Source organism: Carcharodon carcharias (genome assembly GCF_017639515.1).
Source record: "Carcharodon carcharias isolate sCarCar2 chromosome 27 unlocalized genomic scaffold, sCarCar2.pri SUPER_27_unloc_1, whole genome shotgun sequence".
Classification (NCBI taxonomy): Eukaryota; Metazoa; Chordata; class Chondrichthyes; order Lamniformes; family Lamnidae; genus Carcharodon; species Carcharodon carcharias.
Genome location: NW_024470624.1, coordinates 8,769,283 through 8,796,157, shown reverse-complemented (window position 1 = coordinate 8,796,157; position 26,875 = coordinate 8,769,283). Strand labels below are relative to the sequence as shown.

Below are 26,875 nucleotides of genomic sequence, written 5' to 3'. Positions count from 1 at the left end.
TTGGGTGGTTTATATATAGAATAGCAGATACCCGGGAGTGAGTTACAGACTGGAATCTAATCAAGGGGTTCGGGTGGTTTATATATAGAATAACAGATACCCGGGAGTGAGTTACAGACTGGAATCTAACCGAGGGGTTTGGGAGGTTTATATATAGAATAACAGATAGCCGGGAGTGAGTTACAGACTGGAATCTAATCGAGGGGTTCGGCTGGTTTATATATAGAATAACAGATACCCAGGGGTGAGTTACAGACTGGAATCTAATCGAGGGGTTCGGGTGGTTTATATATAGAATAACAGATACCCGGGAGTGAGTTACAGACTGGAATCTAATCGAGAGGTTTGGGTGGTTTATATATAGAATAACAGATACCCGAGAGTGAGTTACAGACTGGAAACTAATCGAGGGGTTCGGGAGGTTTACATATAGAATAACAGATACCCGGGACTGAGTTACAGACTGGAATCTAATCGAGGGGTTTGGGTGGTTTATATATAGAATAGCAGATACCCGGGAGTGAGTTACAGACTGGAATCTAATCAAGGGGTTCGGGTGGTTTATATATAGAATAACAGATACCCGGGAGTGAGTTACAGACTGGAATCTAATCGAGGGGTTCGGGAGGTTTATATATAGAATAACAGATACCCGGGAGTGAGTTACAGACTGGAATCTAATCGAGGGGTTCGGGTGGTTTATATATAGAATAACAGATACCCAGGGGTGAGTTACAGACTGGAATCTAATCGAGGGGTTCGGGTGGTTTATATATAGAATAACAGATACCCGGGAGTGAGTTACAGACTGGAATCTAATCGAGAGGTTTGGGTGGTTTATATATAGAATAACAGATACCCGAGAGTGAGTTACAGACTGGAAACTAATCGAGGGGTTCGGGAGGTTTACATATAGAATAACAGATACCCGGGACTGAGTTACAGACTGGAATCTAATCGAGGGGTTCGGGAGGTTTATATATAGAATAACAGATACCCGGGAGTGAGTTACAGACTGGAATCTAATCGAGGGGTTCGGGTGCTTTATATATAGAATAACAGATACCCAGGGGTGAGTTACAGACTGGAATCTAATCGAGCGGTTCGGGAGGTTTACATATAGAATAACAGATACCCGGAAGTGAGTTACAGACTGGAATCTAATCAAGGGGTTCGGGTGGTTTATATATAGAATAACAGATACCCGGGAGTGAGTTACAGACTGGAATCTAATCGAGGGGTTCGGGTGGTTTATATATAGAATAACAGATACCCAGGGGTGAGTTACAGACTGGAATCTAATCGAGAGGTTTAGGTGGTTTATATATAGAATAACAGATACCCGAGAGTGAGTTACAGACTGGAATCTAATCGAGGGGTTCGGGTGGTTTATATATAGAATAACAGATACCCGGGAGTGAGTTACAGGCTGGAATCTAATCGAGGGGTTCGGGTGGTTTATATATAAAATAACAGATACCCAGGGGTGAGTGACAGACTGGAATCTAATCAAGGGGTTCGGGTGGTTTATATATAGAATAACAGATACCCGGGAGTGAGTTACAGACTGGAATCTAATCGAGAGCTTTGGGTGGTTTATATATAGAATAACAGATACCCGGGAGTGAGTTACAGACTGGAATCTAATCGAGGGGTTCGGGAGGTTTATATATAGAATAACAGATACCCGGGAGTGAGTTACAGACTGGAATCTAATCGAGGGGTTTGGGTGGTTTATATATAGAATAACAGATACCCGGGAGTGAGTTACAGACTGGAATCTAATCGAGGGGTTCGGGTGGTTTATATATAGAATAACAGATACCCAGGGGTGAGTTACAGCCTGGAATCTAATCGAGGTGTTCGGGTGGTTTATATATAGAATAACAGATACCCGGGAGTGAGTTACAGACTGGAATCTAATCGAGAGGTTTGGGTGGTTTATATATAGAATAACAGATACCCGAGAGTGAGTTACAGACTGGAAACTAATCGAGGGGTTCGGGTGTTTTATATATAGAATAACAGATACCCAGGGGTGAGTGACAGACTGGAATCTAATCAAGGGGTTCGGGTGGTTTATATATAGAATAACAGATACCCGGGAGTGAGTTACAGACTGGAATCTAATCGAGAGCTTTGGGTGGTTTATATATAGAATAACAGATACCCGGGAGTGAGTTACAGACTGGAATCTAATCGAGGGGTTCGGGAGGTTTATATATAGAATAACAGATACCCGGGAGTGAGTTACAGACTGGAATCTAATCGAGGGGTTTGGGTGGTTTATATATAGAATAGCAGATACCCGGGAGTGAGTTACAGACTGGAATCTAATCAAGGGGTTCGGGTGGTTTATATATAGAATAACAGATACCCGGGAGTGAGTTACAGACTGGAATCTAATCGAGGGGTTCGGGAGGTTTATATATAGAATAACAGATACCCGGGAGTGAGTTACAGACTGGAATCTAATCGAGGGGTTCGGGTGGTTTATATATAGAATAACAGATACCCAGAGGTGAGTTACAGACTGGAATCTAATCGAGGGGTTCGGGTGGTTTATATATAGAATAACAGATACCCGGGAGTGAGTTACAGACTGGAATCTAATCGAGAGGTTTGGGTGGTTTATATATAGAATAACAGATAGCCGAGAGTGAGTTACAGACTGGAAACTAATCGAGGGGTTCGGGAGGTTTACATATAGAATAACAGATACCCGGGACTGAGTTACAGACTGGAATCTAATCGAGGGGTTCGGGAGGTTTATATATAGAATAACAGATACCCGGGAGTGAGTTACAGACTGGAATCTAATCGAGGGGTTCGGGTGGTTTATATATAGAATAACAGATACCCAGGGGTGAGTTACAGACTGGAATCTAATCGAGGGGTTCGGGTGGTTTATATATAGAATAACAGATACCCAGGGGTGAGTTACAGACTGGAATCTAATCGAGGGGTTCGGGTGGTTTACATATAGAATAACAGATGCCCGGGAGTGAGTTACAGACTGCAATCTAATCGAGCGGTTCGGGAGGTTTACATATAGAATAACAGATACCCGGGAGTGAGTTACAGACTGGAATCTAATCAAGGGGTTCGGGTGGTTTATATATAGAATAACAGATACCCGGGAGTGAGTTACAGACTGGAATCTAATCGAGGGGTTCGGGTGGTTTATATATAGAATAACAGATACCCAGGGGTGAGTTACAGACTGGAATCTAATCGAGAGGTTTAGGTGGTTTATATATAGAATAACAGATACCCGAGAGTGAGTTACAGACTGGAATCTAATCGAGGGGTTCGGGTGGTTTATATATAGAATAACAGATACCCGGGAGTGAGTTACAGGCTGGAATCTAATCGAGGGGTTCGGGTGGTTTATATATAAAATAACAGATACCCAGGGGTGAGTGACAGACTGGAATCTAATCAAGGGGTTCGGGTGGTTTATATATAGAATAACAGATACCCGGGAGTGAGTTACAGACTGGAATCTAATCGAGAGCTTTGGGTGGTTTATATATAGAATAACAGATACCCGGGAGTGAGTTACAGACTGGAATCTAATCGAGGGGTTCGGGAGGTTTATATATAGAATAACAGATACCCGGGAGTGAGTTACAGACTGGAATCTAATCGAGGGGTTTGGGTGGTTTATATATAGAATAGCAGATACCCGGGAGTGAGTTACAGACTGGAATCTAATCAAGGGGTTCGGGTGGTTTATATATAGAATAACAGATACCCGGGAGTGAGTTACAGACTGGAATCTAATCGAGGGGTTCGGGTGGTTTATATATAGAATAACAGATAGCCCGGGAGTGAGTTACGAGACTGGAATCTAATCGAGGGGTTCGGGTGGTTTATATATAGAATAACAGATACCCAGGGGTGAGTTACAGACTGGAATCTAATCGAGGGGTTCGGGTGGTTTATATATAGAATAACAGATACCCGGGAGTGAGTTACAGACTGGAATCTAATCGAGAGGTTTCGGGTGGTTTATATATAGAATAACAGATACCCGAGAGTGAGTTACAGACTGGAATCTAATCGAGGGGTTCGGGAGGTTTACATATAGAATAACAGATACCCGGGACTGAGTTACAGACTGGAATCTAATCGAGGGGTTCGGGAGGTTTATATATAGAATAACAGATACCCGGGAGTGAGTTACAGACTGGAATCTAATCGAAGGATTCGGGGTGGTTTATATATAGAATAACAGATACCCGGGAGTGAGTTACAGACTGGAATCTAATCGAGGTGTTGGGGTGGTTTATATATAGAATAACAGATACCCAGTAGTGAGTTACAGACTGGAATCTAATCGAGGGGTTCGGGTGGTTTATATATAGAATAACAGATACCCGGGAGTGAGTTACAGACTGGAATCTAATCGAGCGGTTCGGGTGGTTTATATATAGAATAACAGATACCCGGGAGTGAGTTACAGACTGGAATCTAATCAAGGGGTTCGGGTGGTTTATATATAGAATAACAGATACCCGGGAGTGAGTTACAGACTGGAATCTAATCGAGGGTTCGGGTGGTTTATATATAGAATAACAGATACCCAGGGAGTGAGTTACAGACTGGAATCTAATCGAGGGGTTCGGGTGGTTTATATATAGAATAACAGATACCCGGGAGTGAGTTACAGACTGGAATCTAATCGAGGGGTTCGGGTGGTTTATATATAGAATAACAGATACCCGGGAGTGAGTTACAGACTGGAATCTAATCGAGGGGTTCGGGTGGTTTATATATAGAATAACAGATACCCAGGGGTGAGTTACAGACTGGAATCTAATCGAGGGGTTCGGGTGGTTTATATATAGAATAACAGATACCCGGGAGTGAGTTACAGACTGGAATCTAATCGAGAGGTTTGGGTGGTTTATATATAGAATAACAGATACCCGAGAGTGAGTTACAGACTGGAATCTAATCGAGGGGTTCGGGAGGTTTACATATAGAATAACAGATACCCGGGACTGAGTTACAGACTGGAATCTAATCGAGGGGTTCGGGAGGTTTATATATAGAATAACAGATACCCGGGAGTGAGTTACAGACTGGAATCTAATCGAGGGGTTCGGGTGGTTTATATATAGAATAACAGATACCCAGGGGTGAGTTACAGACTGGAATCTAATCGAGAGGTTTAGGGTGGTTTATATATAGAATAACAGATACCCAGGAGGTGAGTTACAGACTGGAATCTAATCGAGGGGTTCGGGTGGTTTATATATAGAATAACAGATACCCGGGAGTGAGTTACAGGACTGGAATCTAATCGAGGGTTCGGGTGGTTTATATATAAATAACAGATACCCAGGGAGTGAGTGACAGACTGGAATCTAATCAAGGGGTTCGGGTGGTTTATATATAGAATAACAGATACCCGGGAGTGAGTTACAGACTGGAATCTAATCGAGGGGTTCGGGTGGTTTATATATAGAATAACAGATACCCGGGAGTGAGTTACAGACTGGAATCTAATCGAGAGGTTTCGGGTGGTTTATATATAGAATAACAGATACCCGGAGAGTGAGTTACAGACTGGAATCTAATCGAGGGTTTGGGTGTTTATATATAGAATAACAGATACCCAGGGAGTGAGTGACAGACTGGAATCTAATCAAGGGGTTCGGGTGGTTTATATATAGAATAACAGATACCCGGGAGTGAGTTACAGACTGGAATCTAATCGAGAGCTTTGGGTGGTTTATATATAGAATAACAGATACCCGGGAGTGAGTTACAGACTGGAATCTAATCGAGGGGTTCGGGTGGTTTATATATAGAATAACAGATACCCGGGAGTGAGTTACAGACTGGAATCTAATCGAGGGGTTTGGGTGGTTTATATATAGAATAGCAGATACCCGGGAGTGAGTTACAGACTGGAATCTAATCAAGGGGTTCGGGTGGTTTATATATAGAATAACAGATACCCGGGAGTGAGTTACAGACTGGAATCTAATCGAGGGGTTCGGGAGGTTTATATATAGAATAACAGATACCCGGGAGTGAGTTACAGACTGGAATCTAATCGAGGGGTTCGGGTGGTTTATATATAGAATAACAGATACCCAGGGGTGAGTTACAGACTGGAATCTAATCGAGGGGTTCGGGTGGTTTATATATAGAATAACAGATACCCGGGAGTGAGTTACAGACTGGAATCTAATCGAGAGGTTTGGGTGGTTTATATATAGAATAACAGATACCCGGGAGTGAGTTACAGACTGGAATCTAATCGAGGGGTTCGGGTGGTTTACATATAGAATAACAGATACCCGGGAGTGAGTTACAGACTGGAATCTAATCGAGGGGTTCGGGTGGTTTATATATAGAATAACAGATACCCGGGAGTGAGTTACAGACTGGAATCTAATCGAGGGGTTCGGGTGGTTTATATATAGAATAACAGATACCCTGGACTGAGTTACAGACTGGAATCTAATCGAGGCATTTAGGTGGTTTATATATAGAATAACAAATACCCAGGGGTGAGTTATGGACTGGAATCTAATCGAGGGGTTCGTGTTGGTTTTTATATAGAATAACAGATACCCGGAGTGAGTTACAGACTGGAATCTAATCGAGGGGTTCGTGGGGGTTTATATATAGAATAACAGATACCCGGGAGTGAGTTACAGACTGGAATCTAATTGAGGGGATCAGGGTGGTTTATACATAGAATAACAGACACCTGGGTGTGAGATACAGACTGGAATCTAAATGATGGGTTCGGGGGGTTTATATATAGAATAACAGATACCCGAGGAGTGAGTTACAGATTGGAATCTAATCAAGGGGTTTGGTGGGGCTTATATGTAGAATAACAGATACCCGGGAGTGAGTTACAGAATGGACTCTAATTGATGGGTTCGGGGGTTTTATATATAGAATAACAGATAGCCGGGAGTGAGTTACCGACTGGAATCTAATCGAGGGGTTTCGGGTGGTTTATACATAGAATAACAGATACCCGGGAGTGCGTTACAGACTGGAATCTAATCGAGGGGTTCGGGAGGTTTACATATAGAATAACAGATACCCGGGAGTGAGTTACAGACTGGAATCTAATTGAGGGGTTCGGGGGTTTTATATATAGAATAACAGATACCCGGGAGTGAGTTACAGACTGGAATCTAATCGAGGGGTTCGGGTGGTTTATATATAGAATAACAGATACCCAGGGGTGAGTTACAGACTGGAATCTAATCGAGGGGTTCAGGGGTTTAATTTATAGTATATCAGATACCCGGGAGTGAGCTACTGACTGGAATCTAATCGAGGAGCTCGGGGGTTTTATTTATAGAATAACAGATACCCGGGAGTGAGTTACAGACTGGAATCTAATCGAGGGTTTAAGGGTGGTTTATATATAGAATAACAGATACCCGTGAGGGTGTTACAGACTGGAATCTAATCGAGGGGTTCAGGCTGGTTTATATATAGAATAATAGATGCCCGGGAGTGAGTTACAGCCTGGAATCTAATCGAGGGTTTCAGGCTGGTTTATATATAGAATAACAGATACCCAGGGGTGAGTTACAGACTGGAATCTAATCGAGGGGTTCGGGAGGTTTATATATAGAATAACAGATACCCGGGAGTGAGTTACACGCTGGAATCTAATCGAGGGGTTCGGGTGGTTTATATATAGAATAACAGATACCAGGGAGTGAGTTACAGACTGGAATCTAATCGAGGGGTTCGGGAGGTTTATATATAGAATAACAGATACCCGGGAGTGAGTTACACGCTGGAATCTAATCGAGGGGTTCGGGTGGTTTATATATAGAATAACAGATACCCAGGGGTGAGTTACAGACTGGAATCTAATCGAGGGGTTCGGTTGGTTTACATATAGAATAACAGATACCCGGGAGTGAGTTACAGACTGGAATCTAATCGAGCGGGTTCGGGTGGTTTACATATAGAATAACAGATACCCGGGAGTGAGTTACAGACTGGAATCTAATCGAAGGGGTTCGGGTGGTTTATATATAGAATAACAGATACCCCGGGAGTGAGTTACAGACTGGAATCTAATCGAGGGGTTCGGGTGGTTTATATATAGAATAACAGATACCCGGGAGTGAGTTACAGACTGGAATCTAATCGAGGGGTTCGGGTGGTTTATATATAGAATAACAGATACCCAGGGAGTGAGTTACAGACTGGAATCTAATCGAGGGGTTCGGGTGGTTTATATATAGAATAACAGATACCCGGGAGTGAGTTACAGACTGGAATCTAATCGAGGGGTTCGGGTGGTTTATATATAGAATAACAGATACCCGGGAGTGAGTTACAGACTGGAATCTAATCGAGGGGTTCGGGTGGTTTATATATAGAATAACAGATACCCGGGAGTGAGTTACAGACTGGAATCTAATCGAGGGGTTCGGGTGGTTTATATATAGAATAACAGATACCCGGGAGTGAGTTACAGACTGGAATCTAATCGAGGGGTTCGGGTGGTTTATATATAGAATAACAGATACCCGGGAGTGAGTTACAGACTGGAATCTAATCGAGGGGTTCGGGTGGTTTATAAATAGAATAACAGATACCCGGGGGTGAGTTACAGACTGGAATCTAATCGAGGGGATCAAGGGTGTTTTATATTTAGAATAACAGATACCCGGGAGTGAGTTACAGACTGGAATCTAATCGAGGGTATCGGGGGGTTTATATATAGAATAACAGATACCCGGGGTGAGTTAAAGACTGGAATCTAATCACGGGGATCAGGGTGGTTTATACATAGAATAACAGACACCTGGGTGTGAGTTACAGACTGGAATCTAATCGAGGGGTTCGGGGGGTTTATATATAGAATAACAGATACCCGGGAGTGAGTTACAGACTGGAATCTAATCGAGGGGTTCGGGTGGTTTATATATAGAATAACAGATACCCGGGAGTGAGTTACAGACTGGAATCTAATCGAGGGGTTCGGGTGGTTTATATATAGAATAACAGATACCCGGGAGTGAGTTACAGACTGGAATCTAATCGAGGGGTTCGGGTGGTTTATATATAGAATAACAGATACCCGGGAGTGAGTTACAGACTGGAATCTAATCGAGGGGTTCGGGTGGTTTATATATAGAATAACAGATACCCGGGAGTGAGTTACAGACTGGAATCTAATCGAGGGGTTCGGTGGTTTATATATAGAATAACAGATACCCGGGAGTGAGTTACAGACTGGAATCTAATCGAGGGGTTCGGGTGGTTTATATATAGAATAACAGATACCCGGGAGTGAGTTACAGACTGGAATCTAATCGAGGGGTTCGGGTGGTTTATATATAGAATAACAGATACCCGGGAGTGAGTTACAGACTGGAATCTAATCGAGGGGTTCGGGTGGTTTATATATAGAATAACAGATACCCGGGAGTGAGTTACAGACTGGAATCTAATCGAGGGGTTCGGGTGGTTTATATATAGAATAACAGATACCCGGGAGTGAGTTACAGACTGGAATCTAATCGAGGGGTTCGGGTGGTTTATATATAGAATAACAGATACCCGGGAGTGAGTTACAGACTGGAATCTAATCGAGGGGTTCGGGTGGTTTATATATAGAATAACAGATACCCGGGAGTGAGTTACAGACTGGAATCTAATCGAGGGGTTCGGGTGGTTTATATATAGAATAACAGATACCCGGAGTGAGTTACAGACTGGAATCTAATCGAGGGGTTCGGGTGGTTTATATATAGAATAACAGATACCCGGGAGTGAGTTACAGACTGGAATCTAATCGAGGGGTTCGGGTGGTTTATATATAGAATAACAGATACCCGGGAGTGAGTTACAGACTGGAATCTAATCGAGGGGTTCGGGTGGTTTATATATAGAATAACAGATACCCGGGAGTGAGTTACAGACTGGAATCTAATCGAGGGGTTTGGGTGGTTTATATATAGAATAACAGATACCCGGGAGTGAGTTACAGACTGGAATCTAATCGAGGGGTTCGGGTGGTTTATATATAGAATAACAGATACCCGGGAGTGAGTTACAGACTGGAATCTAATCGAGGGGTTCGGGTGGTTTATATATAGAATAACAGATACCCGGGAGTGAGTTACAGACTGGAATCTAATCGAGGGGTTCGGGTGGTTTATATATAGAATAACAGATACCCGGGAGTGAGTTACAGACTGGAATCTAATCGAGGGGTTCGGGTGGTTTATATATAGAATAACAGATACCCGGGAGTGAGTTACAGACTGGAATCTAATCGAGGGGTTCGGGTGGTTTATATACAGAATAACAGATATCTGGGAGTGAGTTACAGGCTGGAATCTAATCGAGGGGTTCGGTGCGGGGTTTATATATAGAATAACAGATACCCGGGAGTGAGTTACAGACTGGAATCTGATCGAGGGGTTCAGGGGTTTATATGTAGAATAACAGATACTCGGGAGTGAGTTACAGACTGGAGTCTCATCACGGGGTTCGGGTGGTTTATATATAGAATAACAGATACCCGGGAGTGAGTTACAGACTGGAATCTAATTGAGGAGTTCGGGGGGTTTATATATAGAATAACAGATACCCGGGAGTTAGTTACAGGCTGGAATCTAATCGAGGGGTTCGGGTGGTTTATATATAGAATAACAGATACCCGGGAGTGAGTTACAGACTGGAATCTAATCGAGGGGTTCGGGTGGTTTATATATAGAATAACAGATACCCGGGAGTGAGTTACAGACTGGAATCTAATCGAGGGGTTCGGGTGGTTTATATATAGAATAACAGATACCCGGGAGTGAGTTACAGACTGGAATCTAATCGAGGGGTTCGGGTGGTTTATATATAGAATAACAGATACCCGGGAGTGAGTTACAGACTGGAATCTAATCGAGGGGTTCGGGTGGTTTATATATAGAATAACAGATACCCGGGAGTGAGTTACAGACTGGAATCTAATCGAGGGGTTCGGGTGGTTTATATATAGAATAACAGATACCCGGGAGTGAGTTACAGACTGGAATCTAATCGAGGGGTTCGGGTGGTTTATATATAGAATAACAGATACCCGGGAGTGAGTTACAGACTGGAATCTAATCGAGGGGTTCGGGTGGTTTATATATAGAATAACAGATACCCGGGAGTGAGTTACAGACTGGAATCTAATCGAGGGGTTCGGGTGGTTTATATATAGAATAACAGATACCCGGGTGAGTTACAGACTGGAATCTAATCGAGGGGTTCGGGTGGTTTATATATAGAATAACAGATACCCGGGAGTGAGTTACAGACTGGAATCGAATCGAGCATTTGGGTGGTTTATATATAGAAAACAGATACCCAGGAGTGAGTAACAGACTGGAATAGAATCGAGGGGTTCGGGTGGTTTATATATAGAATAACAGATACCCGGGAGTGAGTTACAGACTGGAATCTAATCGAGGGGTTTGGGATGGTTTATATCGAGAATAACAAATACCCAGGAGTGAGTTACAGACTGGAATCTAATCGAGGGGTTCGGGTGGTTTATATATAGAATAACAGATACCCGGGAGTGAGTTACAGACTGGAATCTAATCGAGGGTTTGGGTGGTTTATATATAGAATAACAGATACCCGGGAGTGAGTTACAGACTGGAATCTAATCGAGGGGTTCGGGTGGTTTATATATAGAATAACAGATACCCGGGAGTGAGTTACAGACTGGAATCTAATCGAGGGGTTCGGGTGGTTTATATATAGAATAACAGATACCCGGGAGTGAGTTACAGACTGGAATCTAATCGAGGGGTTCGGGTGGTTTATATATAGAATAACAGATACCCGGGAGTGAGTTACAGACTGGAATCTAATCGAGGGGTTCGGGTGGTTTATATATAGAATAACAGATACCCGGGAGTGAGTTACAGACTGGAATCTAATCGAGGGAATCGGGGATGTTTATTGATAGAATAACAGATACCCGGGAGTGAGTTAAAGACTGGAATCTAATCGCGGGGTTTGGGGTGGTTTATATATAGAATATCAGTTACCCGGGAGTGAGTTACAGGCTGGATTCTAATCGAGGGGTTCGGGTGGCTTTATATATAGAATAACAGATACCCGGGAGTGAGTTACAGACTAGAATCTAATCGAGGGGTTGGGTGGGGTTTATATATAGAAAAGCAGATACCCGGGAGTGAGTTACAGACTGGAATCTAATCGAGGGGTTCGGGTGGTTTATATATAGAATAACAGATACCCGGGAGTGAGTTACAGACTGGAATCTAATCGAGGGGTTCGGGTGGTTTATATATAGAATAACAGATACCCGGGAGTGAGTTACAGACTGGAATCTAATCGAGGGGTTTGGGTGGTTTATATATAGAATAACAGATACCCGGGAGTGAGTTACAGACTGGAATCTAATCGAGGGGTTCGGGTGGTTTATATATAGAATAACAGATACCCGGAGTGAGTTACAGACTGGAATCTAATCGAGGGGTTCGGGTGGTTTATATATAGAATAACAGATACCCGGGAGTGAGTTACAGACTGGAATCTAATCGAGGGGTTCGGGTGGTTTATATATAGAATAACAGATACCCAGGGGTGAGTTACAGACTGGAATCTAATCGAGGGGTTCGGGTGGTTTACATATAGAATAACAGATGCCCGGGAGTGAGTTACAGACTGGAATCTAATCGAGCGGTTCGGGAGGTTTACATATAGAATAACAGATACCCGGGAGTGAGTTACAGACTGGAATCTAATCAAGGGGTTCGGGTGGTTTATATATAGAATAACAGATACCCCTGAGTGAGTTACAGACTGGAATCTAATCGAGGGGTTCGGGTGGTTTATATATAGAATAACAGATACCCAGGGGTGAGTTACAGACTGGAATCTAATCGAGGGGTTCGGATGGTTTATATATAGAATAACAGATACCCGGGAGTGAGTTACAGACTGGAATCTAATCGAGAGGTTTAGGTGGTTTATATATAGAATAACAGATACCCGGTAGTGAGTTACAGACTGGCATCTAATGGAGAGTTTCGGGGTGGTTAACATATAGAATAACAGTTGCCGGTGTGTGAGTTACAGACTGGAATCTAATCGAGGGGTTCGGGTGGTTTATATATAAAATAACAGATACCCAGGGGTGAGTGACAGACTGGAATCTAATCGAGGGGTTCGGGTGGTTTACATATAGAATAACAGATGCCCGGGAGTGAGTTACAGACTGGAATCTAATCGAGCGGTTCGGGAGGTTTACATATAGAATAACATATACCTGGGAGTGAGTTACAGACTGGAATCTAATCAAGGGGTTCGGGTGGTTTATATATAGAATAACAGATACCCGGGAGTGAGTTACAGACTGGAATCTAATCGAGGGGTTCGGGGTGGTTTATATATAGAATAACAGATACCCAGGGGTGAGTTACAGACTGGAATCTAATAGAGGGGTTCGGGATGTTTTATATATAGAATAACAAATAACCGGGATTGAGTTACAGACTGTAATCTAATCGAGGGGTTCGGGTGGTTTATATATAGAATAACAGATACCCGGGAGTGCGTTACAGACTGGAATCTAATCGAGAGGTTTAGGTGGTTTATATATAGAATAACAGATACCCGAGAGTGAGTTACAGACTGGAATCTAATCGAGGGGTTCGGGTGGTTTATATATAGAATAACAGATACCCGGGAGTGAGTTACAGGCTGGAATCTAATCGAGGGTTTCGGGTGGTTTATTTATAAAATAACAGATACCCAGGGGTGAGTGACAGACTGGAATCTAATCAAGGGGTTCGGGTGGTTTATATATAGAATAACAGATACCGGGAGTGAGTTACAGACTGGAATCTAATCGAGAGCTTTGGGTGGTTTATATATAGAATAACAGATACCCGGGAGTAAGTTACAGACTGGAATCTAATCGAGGGGTTCGGGAGGTTTATATATAGAATAACAGATACCCGGGAGTGAGTTACAGACTGGAATCTAATCGAGGGGTTTGGGTGGTTTATATATAGAATAGCAGATACCCGGGAGTGAGTTACAGACTGGAATCTAATCAAGGGGTTCGGGTGGTTTATATATAGAATAACATATACCCGGGAGTGAGTTACAGACTGGAATCTAATCGAGGGGTTCGGGAGGTTTATATATAGAATAACAGATACCCGGGAGTGAGTTACAGACTGGAATCTAATCGAGGGGTTCGGGTGGTTTATATATAGAATAACAGATACCCAGGGGTGAGTTACAGACTGGAATCTAATCGAGGGGTTCGGGTGGTTTATATATAGGATAACAGATACCCGGGAGTGAGTTACAGACTGGAATCTAATCGAGAGGTTTGGGTGGTTTATATATAGAATAACAGATACCCGAGAGTGAGTTACAGACTGGAAACTAATCGAGGGGTTCGGGAGGTTTACATATAGAATAACAGATACCCGGGACTGAGTTACAGACTGGAATCTAATCGAGGGGTTCGGGAGGTTTATATATAGAATAACAGATACCCGGGAGTGAGTTACAGACTGGAATCTAATCGAGGGGTTCGGGTGGTTTATATATACAATAACAGATACCCAGGGGTGAGTTACAGACTGGAATCTAATCGAGGGGTTCGGGTGGTTTATATATAGAATAACAGATACCCAGGGGTGAGTTACAGACTGGAATCTAATCGAGGGGTTCGGGTGGTTTACATATAGAATAACAGATGCCCGGGAGTGAGTTACAGACTGGAATCTAATCGAGCGGTTCGGGAGGTTTACATATAGAATAACAGATACCCGGGAGTGAGTTACAGACTGGAATCTAATCAAGGGGTTCGGGTGGTTTATATATAGAATAACAGATACCCGGGAGTGAGTTACAGACTGGAATCTAATCGAGGGGTTCGGGTGGTTTGTATATAGAATAACAGATACCCGAGAGTGAGTTACAGACTGGAATCTAATCGAGGGGTTCGGGTGGTTTATATATAGAATAACAGATACCCGGGAGTGAGTTACAGGCTGGAATCTAATCGAGGGGTTCGGGTGGTTTACATATAGAATAACAGATACCCGGGAGTGAGTTACAGACTGGAATCTAATCAAGGGGTTCGGGTGGTTTATATATAGAATAACAGATACCCGGGAGTGAGTTACAGACTGGAATCTAATCGAGAGCTTTGGGTGGTTTATATATAGAATAACAGATACCCGGGAGTGAGTTACAGACTGGAATCTAATCGAGGGGTTCGGGAGGTTTATATATAGAATAACAGATACCCGGGAGTGTGTTACAGACTGGAATCTAATCGAGGGGTTTGGGTGGTTTATATATAGAATAGCAGATACCCGGGAGTGAGTTACAGACTGGAATCTAATCAAGGGGTTCGGGTGGTTTATATATAGAATAACAGATACCCGGGAGTGAGTTACAGACTGGAATCTAATCGAGGGGTTCGGGAGGGTTTATATCTAGAATAACAGATACCCGGGAGTGAGTTACAGACTGGAATCTAATCGAGGGGTTCGGGTGGTTTATATATAGAATAACAGATACCCAGGGGTGAGTTACAGACTGGAATCTAATCGAGGGGTTCGGGTGGTTTATATATAGAATAACAGATACCCGGGAGTGAGTTACAGACTGGAATCTAATCGAGGGGTTCGGGAGGTTTATATATAGAATAACAGATACCCGGGAGTGAGTTACAGACTGGAATCTAATCGAGGGGTTCGGTTGGTTTATATATAGAATAACAGATACCCAGGGGTGAGTTACAGACTGGAATCTAATCGAGGGGTTCGGGTGGTTTATATATACAATAACAGATACCCGGGAGTGAGTTACAGGCTGGAATCTAATCGAGGGTTTCGGGTGGTTTGTTTATAAAATAACAGATACCCAGGGGTGAGTGACAGACTGGAATCTAATCAAGGGGTTCGGGTGGTTTATATATAGAATAACAGATACCCGGGAGTGAGTTACAGACTGGAATCTAATCGAGAGCTTTGGGTGGTTTATATATAGAATAACAGATACCCGGGAGTGAGTTACAGACTGGAATCTAATCGAGGGGTTCGGGAGGTTTATATATAGAATAACAGATACCCGGGAGTGAGTTACAGACTGGAATCTAATCGAGGGGTTTGGGTGGTTTATATATAGAATAGCAGATACCCGGGAGTGAGTTACAGACTGGAATCTAATCAAGGGGTTCGGGTGGTTTATATATAGAATAACAGATACCCGGGAGTGAGTTACAGACTGGAATCTAATCGAGGGGTTCGGGAGGTTTATATATAGAATAACAGATACCCGGGAGTGAGTTACAGACTGGAATCTAATCGAGGGGTTCGGGTGGTTTATATATAGAATAACAGATACCCAGGGGTGAGTTACAGACTGGAATCTAATCGAGGGGTTCGGGTGGTTTATATATAGAATAACAGATACCCGGGAGTGAGTTACAGACTGGAATCTAATCGAGAGGTTTGGGTGGTTTATATATAGAATAACAGATACCCGAGAGTGAGTTACAGACTGGAAACTAATCGAGGGGTTCGGGAGGTTTACATATAGAATAACAGATACCCGGGACTGAGTTACAGACTGGAATCTAATCGAGGGGTTCGGGAGGTTTATATATAGAATAACAGATACCCGGGAGTGAGTTACAGACTGGAATCTAATCGAGAGCTTTGGGTGGTTTATACATAGAATAACAGATACCCGGGAGTGAGTTACAGACTGGAATCTAATCGAGGGGTTCGGGAGGTTTATATATAGAATAACAGATACCCGGGAGTGAGTTACAGACTGGAATCTAATCAAGGGGTTTGGGTGGTTTATATATAGAATAGCAGATACCCGGGAGTGAGTTACAGACTGGAATCTAATCAAGGGGTTCGGGTGGTTTATATATAGAATAACAGATACCCGGGAGTGAGTTACAGACTGGAATCTAATCGAGGGGTTCGGGAGGTTTATATCTAGAATAACAGATACCCGGGAGTGAGTTACAGACTGGAATCTAATCGAGGGGTTCGGGTGGTTTATATATAGAATAACAGATACCCAGGGGTGAGTTACAGACTGGAATCTAATCGAGGGGTTCGGGTGGTTTATATATAGAATAACAGATACCCGGGAGTGAGTTACAGACTGGAATCTAATCGAGAGGTTTGGGTGGTTTATATATAGAATAACAGATACCCGAGAGTGAGTTACAGACTGGAAACTAATCGAGGGGTTCGGGAGGTTTACATATAGAATAACAGATACCCGGGACTGAGTTACAGACTGGAATCTAATCGAGGGGTTCGGGAGGTTTATATATAGAATAACAGATACCCGGGAGTGAGTTACAGACTGGAATCTAATCGAGGGGTTCGGGTGGTTTATATATAGAATAACAGATACCCAGGGGTGTGTTACAGACTGGAATCTAATCGAGGGGTTCGGGTGGTTTTTATATAGAATAACAGATACCCAGGGGTGAGTTACAGACTGGAATCTAATCGAGGGGTTCGGGTGGTTTACATATAGAATAACAGATGCCCGGGAGTGAGTTACAGACTGGAATCTAATCGAGCGGTTCGGGAGGTTTACATATAGAATAACAGATACCCGGGAGTGAGTTACAGACTGGAATCTAATCAAGGGGTTCGGGTGGTTTATATATAGAATAACAGATACCCCTGAGTGAGTTACAGACTGGAATCTAATCGAGGGGTTCGGGGTATTTATATATAGAATATCAAAAACCCAGAAGTGAGTTAAAGACTGGAATCTAATCGAGGGGTTCGGATGGTTTATATATAGAATAACAGATACCCGGGAGTGAGTTACAGACTGGAATCTAATCGAGAGGTTTAGGTGGTTTATATATAGAATAACAGATACCCGGGAGTGAGTTACAGACTGGAATCTAATCGAGGGGTTCGGGTGGTTAACATATAGAATAACAGAGACCCGGGAGTGAGTTACAGGCTGGAATCTAATCGAGGGGTTCGGGTGGTTTATATATAAAATAACAGATACCCAGGGGTGAGTGACAGACTGGAATCTAATCGAGGGGTTCGGGTGGTTTACATATAGAATAACAGATGCCCGGGAGTGAGTTACAGACTGGAATCTAATCGAGCGGTTCGGGAGGTTTACATATAGAATAACAGATACCCGGGAGTGAGTTACAGACTGGAATCTAATCAAGGGGTTCGGGTGGTTTATATATAGAATAACAGATACCCGGGAGTGAGTTACAGACTGGAATCTAATCGAGGGGTTCGGGTGGTTTATATATAGAATAACAGATACCCAGGGGTGAGTTACAGACTGGAATCTAATCGAGGGGTTCGGGTGGTTTATATATAGAATATCAGATACCCAGGGGTGAGTTACAGACTGGAATCTAATCGAGGGGTTCGGGTGGTTTATATATAGAATAACAGATACCCGGGAGTGCGTTACAGACTGGAATCTAATCGAGAGGTTTAGGTGGTTTATATATAGAATAACAGATACCCGAGAGTGAGTTACAGACTGAATCTAATCGAGGGGTTCGGGTGGTTTATATATAGAATAACAGATACCCGGGAGTGAGTTACAGGCTGGAATCTAATCGAGGGTTTCGGGTGGTTTATTTATAAAATAACAGATACCCAGGGGTGAGTGACAGACTGGAATCTAATCAAGGGGTTCGGGTGGTTTATATATAGAATAACAGATACCCGGGAGTGAGTTACAGACTGGAATCTAATCGAGAGCTTTGGGTGGTTTATATATAGAATAACAGATACCCGGGAGTGAGTTACAGACTGGAATCTAATCGAGGGGTTCGGGAGGTTTATATATAGAATAACAGATACCCGGGAGTGAGTTACAGACTGGAATCTAATCGAGGGGTTTGGGTGGTTTATATATAGAATAGCAGATACCCGGGAGTGAGTTACAGACTGGAATCTAATCAAGGGGTTCGGGTGGTTTATATATAGAATAACAGATACCCGGGAGTGAGTTACAGACTGGAATCTAATCGAGGGGTTCGGGAGGTTTATATATAGAATAACAGATACCCGGGAGTGAGTTACAGACTGGAATCTAATCGAGGGGTTCGGGAGGTTTATATATAGAATAACAGATACCCGGGAGTGAGTTACAGACTGGAATCTAATCGAGGGGTTCGGGTGGTTTATATATACAATAACAGATACCCAGGGGTGGGTTACAGACTGGAATCTAATCGAGGGGTTCGGGTGGTTTATATATAGAATAACAGATACCCAGGGGTGAGTTACAGACTGGAATCTAATCGAGGGGTTCGGGTGGTTTACATATAGAATAACAGATGCCCGGGAGTGAGTTACAGACTGGAATCTAATCGAGCGGTTCGGGAGGTTTACATATAGAATAACAGATACCCGGGAGTGAGTTACAGACTGGAATCTAATCAAGGGGTTCGGGTGGTTTATATATAGAATAACAGATACCCGGGAGTGAGTTACAGACTGGAATCTAATCGAGGGGTTCGGGTGGTTTGTATATAGAATAACAGATACCCGGGAGTGAATGACAGGCCGGAGTCTGATTGAGTTTAATTTCTTGTGTCTCTCCCTTGTTCAGATCACCGGTCTGACCAGCTCGCTCAGCGATGTGATCCTTGCTCACCTGTTCAGCCAGGTGAGTCGGCCAGTCTAGTGCCCGTTGTACCTGCATGAATTTTTCGATTAGCACCTCTATACAGATGTGATAGAGTTACAGAGAGTACACAGCACCAGAAACGGTCCATTCGATCCGTCTGTTCTGTACTGACGTCTGCATGCCACGAGAATCTCCTCCCCTTCCATCTCCCTCCTTTTAGCCTATTTTTCTATTCAGGTAGTTTTTTGGCGCTACAGAAATTGAGCATTGCTCAAGAAAAAAGAGACAAGCTGTCCAAGCTTTTTGTCTTGCACTCATCAGGACAGATTCACAAGAATACCAAATTTCAGAAGAGAACAACAATCTATACTGCCCGATGAAAGGGTGCCGATTGGTCGGCAAGAGGACTCTTTTTGGCAGAGGCATTGTCGCGGAAGATGCGCCAGGGAACAGTTAACTGCCAAGCTTTTGTTCAAACTCAGATTAGACAGGTTGACTCCTATTGGTCGGGGCACTGTCGTGGGGAATGAACCAGGGAATGGCTGTCTCCCCTGCTGTGGTTTCGTTGAAAAAGGCACAATGGGTGGACGTGCTCTTTCTTTTTGCAAAGGGCAGTTGCCTGGTGCGTGAATAGACGTAGCTTCTAGCACGTGTAAGTGAGCCACACTGCCAGCCCGAATGATAATCTGAATTTTCCAGCCCCTTTTCCTCTCACAACCTCATCTCGTTTCCATAATGCAAGCGTCTCATGCGTTTGCCTTAAACACTCCACATGGTAAGCAAGCTCCAGGTCCGGACTGCTCTCTGATTCGCAGACTCTCCCCTTGTTTCTCTGCTAAAGAGGGCAAGTGCGGGTTTATGCAGCTGGATCACACATCGGCCCCGATCTCATTGGATGGCAGGAAAGGCTCACGCAGCTGAACTGCCTCCTCCTCTTCCTCATCAGGCCACAAAGAACAGGAGCAGGAGGAGGCCATTCGGCCCCTCGAGCCTGCTCCGTCATTCGATAAGACCGTGGATGATCTGACTGTGGCCTCGACTCTCACTTTCCTGCCTGTCCCTCACCCACCCTTCCTCTCCTCCCTCCCTCACCCTCGACTCCCTCGTCGATCGAAACTCTGTCTAACTCAGCCTCGGATATATTCAGTGACCCGGCCTCCGCCGCTCTCTGAGGGTGGGGGGGAAGGGAGAGAGAATCCCACAGACTGGCCCCCCCACCCCCCTCCATGAGAGAAGAAATTCCTCCTCGTCTCCCTCTTCAACAGGAGACCCACCCCCACCTTATTTTTAAACTGTGCCCCCCCCCTCGTTCTAGATTCCCTCCCACCCCAACAAGGGGGGAAACATCCTCTCAGCATCCACCCTGTCAAACCCCCTCTCCCCCCCCGCCTCAGGATCTTATCTGTCTCAATAGGATCCCCTCTCGTTCTTCTAAACCCCAATGGGTACCGGCCCCGACCTGCTCAACCTTTCCCCATGAGACAAACCCCCCCACCGTTCACCCCGGGAATCGGCCGAACGAACCCTCCTCCGAGCGGCTCCCTGAACGGGTCTACGTCCTTCCTTAAAATGGCGAGGCCTGAAACCATACAGGAGGCAGTGCAGAGACGGCGGGAACAGCTCGTGGCGCCGTGTCTGTTTCGCGCCTCTTCTTGTGGCGCGCCGCCTCTGCCAAGTGCCGGTTGCGGGAAAGCCAACTTAACCCCCTTCCCTTCCCATTCCGTTTGCCTGGAACGCAGGAGGAACTCTCAAACAACTCGGAGCTGATCGGCATCTACAGGCAGCACATGACAGAAGGCAACATCCTGAGCAACATCGAGCTGTACTGGAACAGCTACAACAGGTGAGCCGCAGAAAGTTGGGGGGAGTGTGGGGGGGGTGGTGGTGGGATTTGTGGGGGGGAGGGGGCATGTAGGGCAAGGCCAGCATTTGTTGCCCATCCTTAATTCCTTTTTCTCACAAATACACGCAAGATATAATGATTCGTAAGATACAGGGGGAGACGGTGGCTTATTGGTATTGTCGCTGGACGATAGATCCAGAGACCCACAGGGTAACGTCCTGGGGGACCCCGGTTCAAATCCCAACCACGGCAGACGGTGGAACTTGAATTGAACAAATATCTGAAATTGTAAGTCTAATGAAACCAATGTCGAGTGTCGTAAAAACTCATTTTTGTTTTGGTCATTGGATGTGGGTGTCGCTGGCTGGGCCAGCACTTATTGCCCCTCATTCAGGGGGCTTTTAAAGAGTCGACCACACCGCTGTGGGGGTCTGGAGTCACGTGTAGGCCAGACCGGGTAAGGACGGCAGATTTCCCCTTCCCTAAAGGGGGGACATTAGTGAACCAGATGGGGTTTTTTTTTAAACGACGATCGACTATGGTTTCGTAATCGCCCTCAGACTTTTAATTCCAGCTTTTTTTTAATTGAATTCAAATTCTACCATCTGCCAGTGGGTGGGATTCGAACCCGAGTCCCTCAAGAGCATTCACCCTGGGGTCTCTGGGTTACTAGATCAGAGATGATACCACGCTACATCACCACCTACCTACAACATCCACTAGTGCCCCCTTTTGGGGAAGTGGGAAATCTGCCGCCCTTACCCAGTCTGGCCTACACTTGACTCCAGAACCCCACAGCGATGTGGTCGACTCCTTAAATGCCCCCTGAACGAGGGGCAATAAGCGCTGGCCCAGCCAGCGACACTCACATCCAATGACCAAAACAAAAATGAGTTTTTACGACACTCGACATTGGTTTCATGGCGGTCATTAGACTTACAATTTCAGATATTTATTCACTCCAGACCCACAGCAAAGTGGCTGACGCTTAAATGCCTCTCTGGACAAGGGCAATTAGGGACGGGCGATAAACGCTGGCCTGGCCCAGCGAGGCCCTCATCCCCACGAACGAACAAAGAAATATGTATCTAAAAGCACACTGCGAAGCGATTTCAAACTGAAGGTGACGGGAAATGACGGCGAAGTTCAATGTGTCTCTCTGCGGCAAGTCCCGCTCTGAGGTGCCCTCAGTACAACCAGAGTGCCCTTGATATTCACCCCCTGTCGGGCATGCGGCTCGAGTGGACGGTGGGGGTGGGATGTGGTTCCACGTGGTTTCCAGCCCCCTCGGCCTACTCTGACCGAAAGGCCTTAGGCGCTGACCTTTGCCCTCCACAGCGGCCGCACCCCCCCCCCCCCACCCCCCAAGCTTCAGCGGGCTCTCCTCGGCGCGTAGGCCCCAGGCCTGCAGCGCTCGGTCGGGGGAAAGCTCTTGGCGCCGGGAAGACCAGCGAGTTTGCGGCTGGCACCGGCGGGCGCCTTCTGCCAGATTGATGGGCCTCACCGGCCGCTGTTGGCGCTCACCTCGGTGTTATCCCCACCCCCCCCACTCCCCCACCCCCACCACCGATTGCCCCTCGAGCCGAATGGGCTCGCTCGGCTATTTCGGAGAGTGGGGGGGGGTGGTGGGGAGGTGGCAGTTAGGAGTCAACCACATCGCTGTGTATGTGTGTGTGTGTCGGGGGGGGGGGGGGGGGGGGGTGGGGAGAGAGGGGGTGGGTGGTCAGGAGTTACGTGTAGGCCGCACCGGGGTAAAGGACAGCAGATTTCCCCCTTCCCCCCAAAAGGGGACACGAGTGAACCAGATGGGTTTTTTTTTAATAAAGTATAATCGATGATATAGTTAATTAGGGTCACCATTGTTAAGTAGCTGTCAATCCCAAAGATATAAGTCCCGCCGGCTGCCGTGGGGGGTGGATTTGAACCCGTGTCCCCTCCAGAGGGTTAGCCTGGGGCCTACTGGATTACTAGTCCAGTGACATCACCACCAGGCCGCCATTACACACACCTTTGCAATCCTGGCCTCTTGCCTGGAGTTGGCTGTAGATGAATTGATGAGAGGCTTATCAGCCAACCACTTGGCTTATGGGATGATGGGGGTGGGGGGTGGTGGGGGGTGGGGGGGGGGTGCGGGGAGAGGGGGGTGTCGAACGAGATGGGCCGTGCCATTTTTATCCCTCAAGATTCGACTCGCCCGGGTGAGGGCGGCTCCAACGACACTCAAGAAGCTCGACACCGTCCGGGACAAATCAGCCCCCGCTCGATTGGCACCCCATCCACAAACATTCACTCCCTCCACCACCGACGCACAGTAGCAGCAGTGTGTGTACCATCTACAAGATGCACCGCAGCAACTCACCGAGGCTCCTTCGACAGCACCTTCCAAACCCACGACCTCTACCATCTAGAAGGACGAGGGCAGCAGACGCACGGGGAACACCACCACCCGGAAGTTCCCCTCCGAGCCGCTCGCCATCCCGACTTGGGAATATATCAGCCGTTCCTTCACTGTCGCCGGGTCAAAATCCTGGGAACTCCCTTCCTAACAGCACAGTGGGTGTACCTACACCACAGGGGACCGCAGCGGCTCGAGAAGGTGGCTCACCCATCGCCACCTTCTCAAGGGGGGAAATTGGGGGGGGGGGGGGTGCGGTTGGCGGTGGTGGGGCAATAAATAACTTCCCTGCTTTCCAACTCCATCCCGCAGGAGATAAAATCCCGGTGCTTCATCTGCACAGAACATGCGTTGTTAACCCATCGTTTCTCTCCCCACAGCCGACGGGACCTGGAGATCGACCGAGCTGGGGCGGGAACTCTGAAGTAAGGACAGAGGCGCTCAGCTTTGTAAATCTTTCTCCCTGCCCCCAGCGCGCCCGTGCCCGCCGGCCTTGCCTGTCCGCCCGTGTCTCTCCGTCGAGTTCGCCTGTGCGTCTCCCTGCGCACCTTCCGACTGTTTCACAACCTCCCTCCGTCAAAACGTTGGGGGTGGGGGGGCGGGGGATGCAGGGTTGGGGGTTGTTATTATTCTCTCGCCCCCCCCCCCCCACCTGAATCTCCAATGGGCCCCGGAGTCGGGGTCCTAAACGAGTCAGAGGCTTCATGTGGTTTTATGTTTCTCTCTTCCCCCCTTATTCTTTCGTGGGGACGTGGGTGCTGCTGGTGAGGCCCTGGCATCTGTTGCCCCCTCCCCGCCCTGGCCCCCACCATTTAATTGCCTCCTCGAGGAGTTGGGGGTGGTTGTGGGTGTGGTGGTGTTGGTGGTTGTGGTGCTGGTGGTTGTGCTGGTGGCTGTGCTGGTGGCTGTGGTGATGGTGGCTGTGGTGGTTGTGGTTGTGGTGGTTGTGGTGGTCGTGGTTGTGGTGGTCGTGGTTGTGGTGGTTGTGGTGGTTGTGGTGGTCGTGGTTGTGGTGGTCGTGGTTGTGGTGGTCGTGGTTGTGGTGGTCGTGGTTGTGGTGGTGGTCGTGGTTGTGGTGGTCGTGGTTGTGGTGGTCATGGTTGTGGTGGTGGTCGTGGTTGTGGTGGTTGTGTTGTGGTTGTGATGGTCTTGGTTGTGGTTGTGGTGGTTGTGGTTGTGTTGGTTGTGGTTGTGTTGGTTGTGGTGGTGGTGGTTGTGGTGGTGGTGGTTGTGGTGGTGGTGGTGGCGGTTGTGTTGTGGTTGTGGTGGTCTTGGTGGTTGTGGTGATGGTGGTGAGCTGCCTTCTTGAACCTCTGTGCTGGTTTGGTACAACTGGTGAGGGGTTGTGTGAAGGTCTGGGATGGAAAGGGGTAGGAAGGGGTGTGGGGGTGCTTGAGTGGGGTAAGAGGCAGTGTAGCGGGTTGAAGGGTGTAGGAAGGGGTGTGGAGGTGCTTGAGGGGGTTAGGAGGGGGCATGTAGGTGCTTGAGGGGGTATGAGGGGGTGTGCGGGCGCTTGAGGGGAGTAGGGTGTTGGGGGGGTTGAGGGGGTGGGGGGCGCTTGAAGGGGGTAGGAGGGGGTGTGGGGGCACTTGAGGGAGGTGGGGGGGTGTGGTTTGGGGGGGTTAGGGGGGTGTGTGGGGGGGTTGTGTGTGAGGGGGTGAGTGGGCATGGGGGCACTTGAGGGGGGTAGGAGGGGGTGTGGGGGTTTGAGGGGGGTGGGGGCACATGAGGGGGTGTGGAGGGTTGAGCGGGTGGAGGGGTGTAGGATGCTTGAGGGGGGTAGACGGGGGTTTGGGGGGGTTGAGGGGGGAGGGGGTGTGTGGGTAGGTGGAGGAGAGTGTGGGGTGTATGAAGAGGGTCGGTAGGAGTATGGGGGGTTGGGGGGCGGGGGGGAGTGTGGGGGGGTGGAGTCAGAGAGTGTGGGGGGTTTGAAGAGGGTGGGGGAGAGTGTGGGGGGTTGGAGGGGGGAGTGTTGGGGCGGTGTGGGGTGGTGGAGAGGGAGAGTGTGTGGGGGGTGGAGAGGGAGAGTGTGTGGGGGGTGGAGAGGGAGAGTGTGTGGGGGGTGGAGAGGGAGAGTGTGTGGGGGGTGGAGAGGGAGAGTGTGTGGGGGGCGGAGAGGGAGAGTGTGGGGGGTTTGAAGAGGGTGGGAGGTTGGAGGGGGGAGTGTTGGGGGGGTGGAGAGGGAGAGTGTGGAGGGGAGTGTGGGGGGTTGGGGGGGGAGTGTGGGGGTGTGAAGAGGGTGGAGAGGGAGTGTGGGGGGTGGTTTGAAGTTGGGGGGGGGGGAGTGTGGAGAGTGGGGGCCATTTCAGGGGGGTGGTTAAGAGTCGACCACGTCGTTGCCAGAGGAGGGAGGAGGGGGAGGAGGGTGTGGTTAACGCCGGTGCCTCACGGCTCCCGGGGTAACCCCCGGGTTTGATCCTGCCCTCGGGGGAGGAGAGGGGGGTTGGGGTCGGGGGATAGTCTTTCTGCGTGGGGTTTGTGCGCCCTCCTCCCACGTCCGTGTGCATTGCCACCAGGGGCTTCGGTTCCCTCACCGCACCCCCCCCCCCCCCCCCCAACGACGGTCCGAAGACGGTACCGGTCGGGTGGGTCGGCTGCGCTACATCGTGCCCGTGTCCATCTGGGGGAGGGGGGGGGGGGGGCGGTGGCAGGGGTGGTGGTGGTAGTTGGGGGGCATCTGACCCTTGACCTGCTGGTGTAATCTCTCTATAACCGGATCGATCTTTGTGTGTGTGTGTGTTCACCTCCAGGTGCCCAGTGATGCTGGTGGTGGGTGATCAAGCCCCTCATGAGGACGCTGTGGTAAGTCTCTCCACCACCGCACCCCCCACACCACCACACCATCGCCTGAACCGTGCCCCAAGAGAAAGGTCCGGCGCAGGGATGGGGGAGGGGACGGGCGATGGGGGGGCGGGCAGGTGATGGGGGAGGGGGCAGGTGATGGGGAGGGGGCGGCGATGGGGGAGGGGGCAGGT

The 26,875-nt window shown here is 47.2% G+C and overlaps 1 protein-coding gene across 1 annotated transcript in view; it reads left to right on the top strand.

Annotated features, from left to right (window-relative positions):
• ndrg2 (NDRG family member 2) overlaps window positions 1-26,875 on the top strand; it is a 299,077-nt gene that overhangs the window by 231,355 nt on the left and 40,847 nt on the right. Inside the window, exons 10-13 of the mRNA XM_041180787.1 lie at window positions 19,645-19,701; window positions 21,402-21,505; window positions 24,281-24,325; window positions 26,651-26,702. Of these exons, the coding sequence (XP_041036721.1) occupies window positions 19,645-19,701; window positions 21,402-21,505; window positions 24,281-24,325; window positions 26,651-26,702 (258 nt within the window). The remainder of the gene's footprint in view (window positions 1-19,644; window positions 19,702-21,401; window positions 21,506-24,280; window positions 24,326-26,650; window positions 26,703-26,875) is intronic.